The following is a 12,015-nucleotide window of genomic DNA, read 5'->3' as shown; positions in this document are numbered from 1 at the left end:
ATTTTGACAAGTCTGCTGGACAGAATTTTTCGAATTTACTGTTCCATTCTGATAAATGTTTTTAAATAGATTCACAATGGGTACAAAAACAAAAAGGAGAAGGAAGTCTAGCAAAAAAAGTGTGCAATATGTTATAAATAATGAAGGCCATGTTATGCATCATATCATAGAATCATAGAATCGTCTAGGTTGGAAGGGACCTTTAAGATCATCAAGTCCACCCATTAACCTAGCACTGCCAACTTCCACCACTAAACCATGTCCCTAAGCACCACATCTACCCATCTTTTAAATACCTCCAGGGATGGCGATTCCACCACTTCTCTGGACAGCCTGTTCCAATGTTTAACAACCCCTTCTGTGAAGAAATTTTTCCCAATATCCAATTTAAACCTCTCCTGGTGTAACTTCAGGCCATGTCCTCTTGTCCTATTGCTTGTTACTTAGGAGAAGAGACTGACCCCCACCTCACTACCACCTCCTTTCAGGTAGCTGTAGAGAGCGATAAGGTCTCCCCTCAGCCTCCTTTCCTCCAGGCTAAACAACCCCAGTTCCCTCAGCTGCTCCTCATAAGACTTGTGCTCCACACCCCTCACCAGCTTTGCTGTCCTTCTCTGGACACACTCCAGAACCTCAATGTCTTTCATGTAGTGAGGGGCCCAACACTCAACACAGTACTCGAGGTGTGGCCTCACCAGTGGGGACGATCACTTCCCTAGTCCTGCTGGCCACACTATTCCTGATGCAGGCCATCATGCTGTTGGCCTTCTTGGCCACCTGGGCACACTGCTGCCTCACGTTCAGCTGGCTGTTGACCAACACCCCCAGGTCCTTTTCGGCTGAGCAGCTTTCCAGCCACTCTTCCCCAAGCCTGTAATGATTTCTTTCTTGTAAATGAAAATAAAGTTTTATAACTGTTAAATAAATGGTATGCACAAACAGATTGTTAAATTACTAAGTACTGTTAAGTACAAACAAGTAATAATTCCTATAAAATTTGCAATCTCTCCAGCATAACTGACAATGTATCCTGAGTTGAGTCCACAGTGAGTTGCTCATTTGTTTCCATTCCACTGAATTTAAAAGAAAAAAAAAAAAAAAGACAAAACCCAACACTCTTTCCAGTGCACTGCATCCAAGGCCAGACATGTCCTATCTGTTGAGAGACCAAAATTTTGGAAAGGTGTACAAGTGACAGGGTGAATATATTTTTTAAATAAGAGAAATACGTAGGAACATGCTTGGGGATCATCAAATAATCTAGAAGTCAGAATTTTGGTCTTCCCTTTAATATGATCCACCTGTAATAAAAAAAGCTCATCTCAGAACAGGAAGAGACAGCTTTCTGCTTCATTTCCTGCAGTTCTCTCGCTTCGAAATCATCAAGACAAGGAAGGTCAGAGAGAGACGTCACTATGTGGTATCCAGTGTTCTTTTCTTTCTGATATCCAGCGCTAGAGCATGGGGAGGTGCTGCACTACTTGGACTGCTTCAATCTCAGTTTACAACATTACTTGGAAAATGAAAACAAACTTTAGCATTGCATAATGATGATATGAAATGCATGCTCACTTCACAGTATGTCAGTACTTCTTCATGCCACATATGACGTTCTGGGCTAGCCAGGAGTTCTGTACTAGAACCTGAAACATGACTTAGCTGCTTTGTTCTTCCCCTGCATAAAAACGATTGAATCACAGATTCATTAGTGGAATTTATTACCATATTTAGGATGTCAGTTGTATCTCCAAGGTTTCTGTCATTGTTTTCATTATCTGAATCTTCTTCTGCAGAGCCTTCACCAGGTTTATCTTTTTGACGATTCTTTTCTTTAAGGTAAAATAGGGAGAAGTAAACAAATACCATAGAAACAACCAATATGTAGCAAACAGAACACCCCACTCATGTAAAACAGAGATTATCTCTGTTTTATTGACATAGGACTGAAGTCCTGAGATTCCTCATTCCTCCAGCCTAAGATACAGCAGAAACACTTCCACCTCCTTTTCGTCAGTATTGACATTAGAGGTAGCTCAGCAATCTGGCCTGAGCGCACTGTAGATCTCTGACCATTTTTGCAGGCTTTCAAAGCATAAATATTAAACGGGACAAAGCTTCTTTTGGATAACCTCTTTAATAGCGTACCAATTAGACTAAATTGGCTGCAGTCATATTATCTACATTGCACATTTCTGTGTAATGGATGGAGAGACAGTGATTTAACTCCAATGCAGCATCATAAAAATGTACCTACATCATTGTCAGGTTCACCTCAAGCTCATCAGGTATCTGATGAGTTTCATACGGCAAAAATCCGTGGGTTTAGGCCTCAGAAGACTCTAAAGGCAATTCAAATTTCACTGCATTGCTTTCCTGGAACCAGAAATGCTAATGGACATGCTGGCAGCTTTACAAATAATCACCTTAACTCTAACTGAATTAATTATTTTCAAATTGGATTTAACTCTCCAATAAATCTGAGCTAACTTTTACACAGAAGTACTGCATTCTGCACGCTTCAGCACTGATCTTCCCAGGAAATCACACATGCCCAGGAACCTAGACGAACTCCAGAACTGCTCTAGAGAATCTGTGCAAAAGTCCAGCACTGCATCAGTATCACTGTTATCCAGGCTTTTGCATTAGCTAGAATATGGCAAATCCTTATTATCTTAGATAACAGAAAGTGAAGAGTACTCTTTTCCAAGTGAAGAAGAAAGCTGTATAAGAATTGGTAGACTTCTTTTCTTATCCAAGGTCTCTTGTAGTCCCTCCTGTGCCTCTACAACTGTTCCTAATCAACCTTTTTTCTGTAATTCATTTTTTTCATGAAAATGGAGAAAGTCGTTACTAATCTTACAGCATTTTTGTGAAGTCATGCTTCTACAGGCTTGAGGACCATCAGATACAATGCAGAAGTTGTTTTTCACTCAACCCTCCTCAATCCTGAAGTGCATTTTCCAAACATAAACTGTGGGTGAGGCAATTTCTTGTGTGCGTTTCTCAACTTTCATGGCTGTATTCTGCCAGACCTTCTTGAGGTAAGACTGAACTTAAACTGAGCATTTGTTTATGAATGATGAGGGCAAAACTCCATAATTCTCAGAAAACTGCAAGAAGATGTGAGGACACTTCACCTTTTTTATGGTCTCTGTCCTTCACAGGTTCAGCTTTAGGAAGACTTGTTGCAGCAAAACAGAGTGGGCTAGTGTTGCTAGTCACAGGCAATGAAGATTTTAAGAAGCTTTCTCCCAGTGGAGGCAGAGTTCGTGCCATTCGAACAAACTGTTCTGGTGACTTTTCCTTTAGAAGATTCAAAAAAATGTATTGAGAATAAAAGTAGAAGAATAAAATTTAAGCAATCTCACACACAATAGTGGTATTTTCTTTTAGTTGATGATAGTGTTGTAACTTTGTATGCAAAGCATAAACAAAATTTACTGAATATGTTAATTATTTTTAAAAAGCTAAGAGATTTAGTGGGATACTTTAGGTTGTTTCTACACAATAATCTCTAATTGTCTTAAAATATACATAAAGGACAAAAAGAATTTTGATTTTTATTTAAAATGAAAATACTAGTTTTTCAAATAACACTGAGCTACTTAATCCACAGCATCACATATATTTTTACAAAACAAATGTGGTTTTGTAGTAGAGTTACTGTTCAGACAGGTAAGTGAAATGATCCAACTCATTATGCTGCTAAAGAAATTACATGGAAAGTGTAATGGAGATAAAGGAGAAGAAACTACTATTTTCAGTAGCTACAGGATCTTAGGATCATTTAAAGCTGATTGTGCAACTTTCCCCTTTGATATTTTATAAACTATAAACTTGTTTAATCTATTCAAGGACTCAGAGGGAACGCCAAAAAATGTTCTTGTTCTTTTTTTTTTTTAAATATTTCTAAGATATTTTTAAAAATGCAAAGGAACAGGCTCTTCTTTTTGGAATAAAAAAAAACCCACCACTAAACCAATTTCAGTCTTTTTCATAGAAACAAACAAGTAAAATCCAACCAATATCTATCTTTTACCTGCATGAATTTTGGGACCAGGCTAGGTATTCATTCTTCTTCTATACATTAAAATTAAACACATATTTTAAGGCGATATATTTATCTGCTGAGTATGTGCTGTCGTTTTAGTTTAAAAAGTTATTTTGTTTCCTAATACAAGTACGGCAACTCTAAACAGCTCTGAATTTACCCTCTCTCGACGTCGCATCCGTGCCGATGTTAGTTGTAAGGTGTTTGTTAGGAGTGAGTCTCTGCTCATTTTAGAGATAGTAGCAGCCAAACGGCTCTCATATAAATCTTCTAAGAGTATTTCCTCAGATCCTTTAGGTCTTGGAGCCGCAAAAACTAGCATGTGACAACCACCACAAGCAACCTACAGCACCAAAAAAAGGTCTGCTTATTTCATTTGCAAGTGTCAACACAAGGATCTAGGTTTCTTACAATCATCTCCAGGGACTTAGATTATAAGAAAAACGTAGTAAGAGATGTTAAATTGCTTCAAATTTAGCTCCTAATGACGTTGGCAAGATAAAAGTAATAATTACAATTATTAATGACTACTGATCTACGTTTATTTCTTCTTACTTAAATACAACAGATTTGTATTGAACAGAACACAAGACAAGTCTATCAAATTATTGATACAGAAGAAAGCAAAGATATTTCCACTGATTTTGAAGGGATTGGAGAGAATTATTTTTATGCAAGTCAAATGTGGGCAATACTGATAACTTCAGTGACACAAACCTAGATATTTTATCACAAAATCCACAAAATGTAATGCAGTGTCCTACACCCTCCAACAAAGTATAATTACATAAAGATCAGAGGTTTCACCTTCTAAAAAGGTTAAATCCCTTACCACTTCTGACAAAACTTCCTTAAACTCTAAGTCCAGTAAACAAACAGAAGTCACCCACAGACTTCATCCGACATTTTACTCAATCCTGAGTCACGTTTGTATTTTTGATGCTGGCAATTCTGTGATACTTATTTCTTAAACACCTCAGGAAATAGATGAAAGCAGTGCCCTTTAAAGAAAACATTATTTCTCCTTTCTCATCCCATTTGGCTTCAAAAAAGCAACTCCTCAAATTTTCTTAAGATTTAATAAATATCCCACTGCACAAATAATTGTTAAAATTAAAAAGACGTCACTGGTGCTTTCAGAACAGGTATTAGTTTCCCCCTACTGCCAACAACCTGAGAGCAACACATATTTAATTTTATAGGCTACTGCCAGTCCTATAGATTAAAACAGTATAGCACACAGTACTGAATGAAACCCTATAAAGCAGTCTATATGTGCAGTCCAAGCCGAGTACATTCTAAACTAAATGAACATTGTGATAAGTAAATATAATTTGCTTTTTCTTTCAATTTGTGTTGTCTACTAATTAAATGTTGTAGAAAAAATAATTCTATAATGAGATTTCAACTCCCATTAATACCACATTTCATAAAAATATAAACATTTTGATGTCTGAGAAGCATGAACAGAAGTTTTACCAAAAGGACTGTGAACCTCAAGAAATTATAACACAGAGTGGGATCAAACTGATTTGTAAAATTCTCTTCTCCAAGTCCTAACTTGCCATGTCGCCCATCTCCAAAAGTAAACATGAGGCCATTCTCTGTATATAGAAAAAAAAAGGATGTTATTAATACCAAAGACTCAGTACAAAATCAGGACAAAACCATTACAGTAAAAGTAACAGGCCACACAAGTAAGGAATATTTCTCTTCCAAAAGCAAAACCTGAACAATTATTTTCAGATTTTCAACAGATAAATATGATTCAAAAGTATATATATTTTCAGACAAAGTAATGCCGGAGATTAGAGTTAGCCTAGACAATTTTGGAAAAAAAAAAAACAACAAGAAAACACTAAGATTGAAATTGTATAGCAACACGAAGGCTTCTAAACAAAAACACTTGTTAGCAAGGCATCATTATGAGGTTACAATTCCCCAAGAGACACCATCTACAGGACTATGCATGGCATGGCTGTGAATCAGAAATTCCTAATATCAAATCTGGCTTTCTCTCTAACTCACTTAACCTGTAGAACTAGTAAGTCTGCATGTCTTCTTCTACTGCTAATTTTATAAAGAAAGCTTTTACAGTATAACAGAGAGTCACTGGAAGTGCATTTCATAATTTTTCACTTACATACCTGCAATTACAGCAGTATGATTTTCCCCACATGTAATGTTACATATTTTATGCCTCCTCAAGTGTTTCACTGACTTTGGTACTGAAGTTTCAAAAATAAAAGTACCGTGTCCCAGCTGCCCATACTGTCCAAGTCCAAAAGTATATACATCTGTCTCTGAAAATGTACAGGCAAAGTTAACAATAAATACGCTGATATATACATTATAACCTGCTTTCTATTAGCCAAGTGAAAGTCAAATGACATCAGCATCAAAAAACCAATGTTTTATCAATTAAAAAATGTACCAGCTAATCAATTAAATTTATCAGTTAAGAACAAAATAAAAAAAAGGCAAAGAAGCACTAAAATATATACAGAAAATAACTCTGAATGGTTTAATATGCAATACATTTTCTAACATAACTGCAAAATAATCCACTGATGACATGTACATAAATATCAGCCAACAAAAAATTTATGGGAGTTTACATATTGCAATTAATTAGAGACCACAGTGTTTACACATATGTGCATTTTCAAGTAGAACAGTCTCATCTTAATTTCTGGCTACCTGCATGTACACTGTATGACCCTAAATTTAATAGAATAGACCTCTTTAAACCAATACTAATTTGTGTGTAAGAAGAGACTGGAACAATAACAGAATAGGTTTCAGTATTCGGTTCAGCTACCAAATCAGCCCTGCATTAAATACAGAGAACACTATAATTGTGTTATCTTGTGACAGAGTAATCATCTTTCCACGTTTATATTTTGTCCATTTAATGGATTGTCTGTGCCAGGAAAAAGAACGAGAGCTTCTCCAAAGCAATAAAGATTCTTGGTGTGTCCATCCCTGGCAGTCTATCACAACAGGGGAAGACTGTGAAGCTTGGAAATCTTGATGAGATCATGCTTGAAAATGGAAATTCAAATACTAAGTTCTTTGGGGAAACGGAGAACTTTTCCTGGAATTTTATTATTCCCTGCCCCTTTTTTCTTCTGCATGTAGGCAACAAAGGAAAAGCTAGAGAAGTACTAATTAAAATTTGAAAAATTGCTATGAAAACCTGTGAAAGATTTGAGAAGGACAAAAAATATTCTATGTCAAGCAAAAAGAAGTGAGACTGGGATGCAATATATCATTACATCATTGTCATGAACATGGTGCAGAGTACGCCTGCTCCTGCTGCACAGATGCCTTCAGATCAAAAATCTCACCACCTTCTAAAGCAAGAGGCGAATGGGTATCCACAGCTGAATGCGCGGAACAATTGATGGAGTATCTTTGCTTTTTGAGTACTTCTTTGTGTCAAGGAAACAAGGTGATTGGAAGAGCAAAGTAAGTTTCAGTGCCACAAAAGTAGTTTATACTGTGCAACCAAGTTCTCAGAGGAGCCGCAAAATGGAGAAATATTAAAAACAAATTATGATACCATTCCCCCAAATTAATCCTTCACTACTATCAGGGAAAGAGAAAGCACAGAACAGACCAGATTCCGTATTACTACCATAGTACACTTACCAACTTATATTGAAATTTCCAGTTTCAAAGGAACCATGATGAAACTGTAACACTACATAAGGAAATGTTCTTTCTAGGAAAGGGTTTGCCCTTCCTGACCCTTTTAAATTGTTCCACGTGAAGATGTCATGAATTCACACCATAAAAAACCCCAAAGGTCTCACACTTTTTCAGACTGTAGATAAAAAATATTCAGTAAAGCTTTTTTTTTTTTTTTTTTTTTTACTAAATTTAATAGTAAAGCTCCCTCTGCTGGAAATTTCAGTGCAAGAAAGCAACGCCTTCTCACGATCTTTAAAAAGTAAAACAAGAAGTAAGAACTTTCTGTAACATTTAGACTTTCTGCATAAAAATCCAGAAACTACTCCTGAAAGACAGGAGCAAACCGAAGTCTCATCTTTATTATAGTTTATGGCTTTCTCATTTAGTAAATGGCTTATTCCAAAAATTCTGTTTAAAAGTACTGCATTTGTGTTAATAATTCTCTGGAAACTGGCAGATCTTGTAATTTTCAAACTATATGGTTTTATCTGATTAACATGATTATTTTGAGTGAAGTTGGAGTTTTTTCAGATTATCTTTAATCCTAGCCTTAAGCATGCAATGCTAGACCTCTAAAAGCGTTTGCGTTTAGAAGGAGATGTTCTCAAATTATAACTTCAAAAGTACAGGAAATTATTTTCTTTTCCCAATTTCCAGTGACAATGAGGAGAACAGGCCAATCCAAACCCAGGTCAGAGTGCCTTTATAAGAAGAATGATTTTTTCCACTTCCCCTATAGACCAGAGGCACCTAAATTTTGCTCTTTCTCAAATTTGTTTATTAATCAATTATCAAGGCACAGGAAGACAAAACCCTTGCACCTTTCTTACATGATTCACAGCTCTGGTGCAGAAGTGAGGCCAAACCTCAGTAATAATCTCATTTAGCAGAAATGAGGTATTTCCTCCAATTTGCCTTCATAAATACATGGAAGGAGAAGTTGCTGGCAAACAGTATCATGGACTTAGTGATAAAATGACAGAGGTGAATTTCATCATTCTGAGCTTGAATCTGCAAATTAATTTGCTGATGGCACGAATCCGAAGGCGGATACTGCCCCACTGTCACCTTCTCGCTGCCCTCCGTCCCTGACACAAACTAAAGGTACTGCCAGCAAAAGGGCAGCTCTCGCTCCCCCGTTCTCTGTCTTCAGTCCCCACTTGCAGTGTCTCTGCTGTCCACCTGCCTATGCGGGGAGGCAGCTCAGCTCAGTAAGACAGCTTTTGGGGGTGGTTGGCTGATGAAGTTTCCTGTGGAATGGTCCAGGCAGCACCAGAGTGGTACAAGGGGAGAGGAAAGACATACGGCCACAGCAGCACAAGGGACGCCAGTACTGCCTCCAACGCATCAGGGAATCACGAGGAAGGCTCTGCCATATTAACAGGACCCTAAGGAAACTGAACGGAAGTCCTGGCTTGGCTTCGAGGAAGGAACTGCTGCCTTCACAGCGGCAGCCCACGAGAAGGGGGCCCTTGAAGGATGAAGAGAAACGGTTTCAGCACCTGCACAGAAGCCAATGGCTCCACTGTTCCAAATGACCTCCAGCACTTACTTGAGTGCTCCAACTGCTTCCTCTTTACTTCCTATGTTTTCTTTTTTGGATGAACAGGCATATTTCCCCATAACCATCTGTCTTCCACCTTTGCAGGCATCTTCCGGAGTACGTAACAGCTCTTTAGTCTCCAGTACTGTTGTCCTGGCAAAAATCTATATAGCTTTCAGATTTGTTTTTAACACATGCTATTTGCTGAAAGAACTGAGTGAGCTCCGAGATTGTTTTTAAAATTCGTGCATTCCTTGCTATGTACTTAAGGCTACAGACAAAGTTAAAAATCCATGAAAGAAAACCAGAATCAGACAGGTATGCTTATATCCTTCCGCATAGATTCATTTCCCTTGAACTTTATTAATTATTAATTAGTATTAATATTACTATTCACTCTTATTATAGCTTTATTTTTAAACAGTTTATGCTGAAAAATGTTACTGTAAAAATAAGCTGTTGACACAATACTCAGTTTTACCAGAGCTAGTAATTGGATTTGAGGATTCCAGCATAAATAGTATGCAGACTTAAGAATGATTTGAAAAATCCAGATAATTGTATGTGGTTTGAACATTCAGTTCTGTCACGAAAAGGCAGAGCTTTTTCAGCCTTTTCATTTGCTGTCAAAAGAGTTTCTTGACTTTCTTTTCTTTTTAAAAGACCTTGAGACAGAAGATGACAAATCCAACATTTTACTTACTAACACACTAATGTGCTGCATTGTTATGCCAAACAATCTATTCTAGAAGGACTCAGAAGTAACAGGCAGAAGTAACAATAAGACTTGTAAAGAAGATGGTTTCCAATACCATATTCAACATTTCTAAAACCTTGTATCTTTAAAAAGTGTTTTCCTAATCATTGTTCCCAACAGTTTAATTTTTGTTCTCTGGGGAAAAAAATTGAGTATCCCATTTTGGAGTTTCAGAGCAAAAAAAAAAAAGAAAGAAATATTTTAATATATACTTTCTATCATTTACTCTAATACCTGCTGGAAAGATTCCAAACGGTAGTTTGATTTAATAACCCAGATAAGAGTGGTTCTTACCATACAAAATTGCCAATAGAATGGATAAGACAGTCATAAAAAAGAAATCAAATGAAGTGCTTTGGAATAGACTAATTATGTATGAGAGTCAGGAAGAAACTTGCCTCGTACTCGGTAACATAACTGGATTATGCTTTCTTTTAATTTGATAAACCCTAAGTAGAACTGATGGCAAGAAATGAGCCAAGATGCACAACAGTTTCTCCATATGACATTTTCTCCTATCCTATTTCTATGTTAAATGAGATAGATGAAACAGGGGAATGTACACCAGTCAGACACTCACTTATTTTTTAAGACTGAAATGACACACCCTGAAAAACTGGAAAGACCCCGAAAAGATGAAAACTGCATCAGTACATATTGTGTTGCTAAAGCCAAACAGCACCCCTTTTCACGGAAGACAATGCATGAAATTCAGAATTTCTTCAAAATTGTACTACATTCTTAATTTAAGAAAATGAGCTTAGAAGAGGTATAAATGTTTCTGCTCCTCTTCAAAGATATATCTCTCAACAGAATTCTCAATTTGCAGTCACACCACTTCATTTCAAGACGCAATACACACTTCAGCACTGATTTCAAGTTAAGTTTCTGGTGCAAAGCCTATAATGCAGGTATGCTACACTCACTTTTTAAATTACTTCAGTGTCCAAATCTATCTCTCTTCCCAAATTTTTCCCCAAGTATTTTTCCCAAATTTTGTTTTCAGTCAGAAATTTTTTTGTATGTCAACACTCCTGATGAAGTATCTTTCACTTGAGACGGTATTTCCATTATCCTCTACTCTTTTGTTCAAAGTGTCCTAGGCAGAAGTTCATACCTGTAGCCTATTTAATAATACCTGAATTACATTAAAAAACACCTATCTGACCTTTCGCTCATCACAACAACTACTGCTCTTTAGGAAAATGTATTTTGTTGGAGGATATTGTTTTCCTCCTCTCTTGACTCAACTGGATCTTCTGGCACTCAGCACTTATCACCGACTGCCAGCTAAGCTGGCACTGAATTTCTTATTTGCCTTCTACTACAAAATCTACTTCCGTAGGCAAGTAAATCTTACATACTAAGAGACTGACTTACTATGGTGTCTTCTTCATTGTATTTGGTTTTTTGGCACCTATATTTTGCCTCTTTGTTCTAGCTCTTGTACAGATTTCACTATAACGCTGATGTCATCCAGGTCTACATCTTCCTACTAAATCTCTGTAACAGTCGTTTGTTATAATGAAATTTTATCACATTAAATACTATTAAAACAAAATATCTATTGGTTGGCTTCAGATTTATGGTTAAAAAAATAATCAATAATGATAATCAAATTCTTTCTGCAGAACTTCACTTTATAACCCATAAAATAATGCTACGATTTATACATTTGCTGCCCCCAAATTTATGGTAATTTTTTCATAATAATGATAATCTGATTTCATGTAAAGAAATTTATTTTATGACATAGAATACTGCCAGGGTAAGACTGCATATTGGTGGAAGAAAAGAGACAAAGGCATTGAAATGTAGACAAATGTTTCCATTATTTCCTGGATTGGCTACTGTTATTTCCTCTTCATAGTTTTCCCAAAGGAGTTTTAACTTATCCAGAATCTTGCAGCTTGACTCATCATTACACATAACCTTTCCCAGCACATCATTTCCACCTTTACTCTCTCC

The 12,015-nt window shown here is 36.7% G+C and overlaps 1 protein-coding gene across 1 annotated transcript in view; it reads right to left on the bottom strand.

Annotated features, from left to right (window-relative positions):
* RPGR (retinitis pigmentosa GTPase regulator) overlaps nucleotides 1-12,015 on the bottom strand; it is a 43,486-nt gene that overhangs the window by 4,877 nt on the left and 26,594 nt on the right. Inside the window, exons 8-12 of the mRNA XM_082482042.1 lie at nucleotides 6,199-6,354; nucleotides 5,531-5,655; nucleotides 4,212-4,394; nucleotides 3,138-3,303; nucleotides 1,723-1,829 (exon numbers count right to left, since the gene is read on the bottom strand). Coding sequence (XP_082338168.1) covers nucleotides 1,723-1,829; nucleotides 3,138-3,303; nucleotides 4,212-4,394; nucleotides 5,531-5,655; nucleotides 6,199-6,354 — 737 coding nt within the window. The remainder of the gene's footprint in view (nucleotides 1-1,722; nucleotides 1,830-3,137; nucleotides 3,304-4,211; nucleotides 4,395-5,530; nucleotides 5,656-6,198; nucleotides 6,355-12,015) is intronic.

This window comes from Vanellus vanellus (genome assembly GCF_965231255.1).
Source record: "Vanellus vanellus genome assembly, chromosome: 1".
NCBI lineage: Eukaryota > Metazoa > Chordata > Aves > Charadriiformes > Charadriidae > Vanellus > Vanellus vanellus.
Note: the sequence above shows the minus strand (reverse complement) of the source record. Positions and strands in the feature narration are given on the sequence as shown.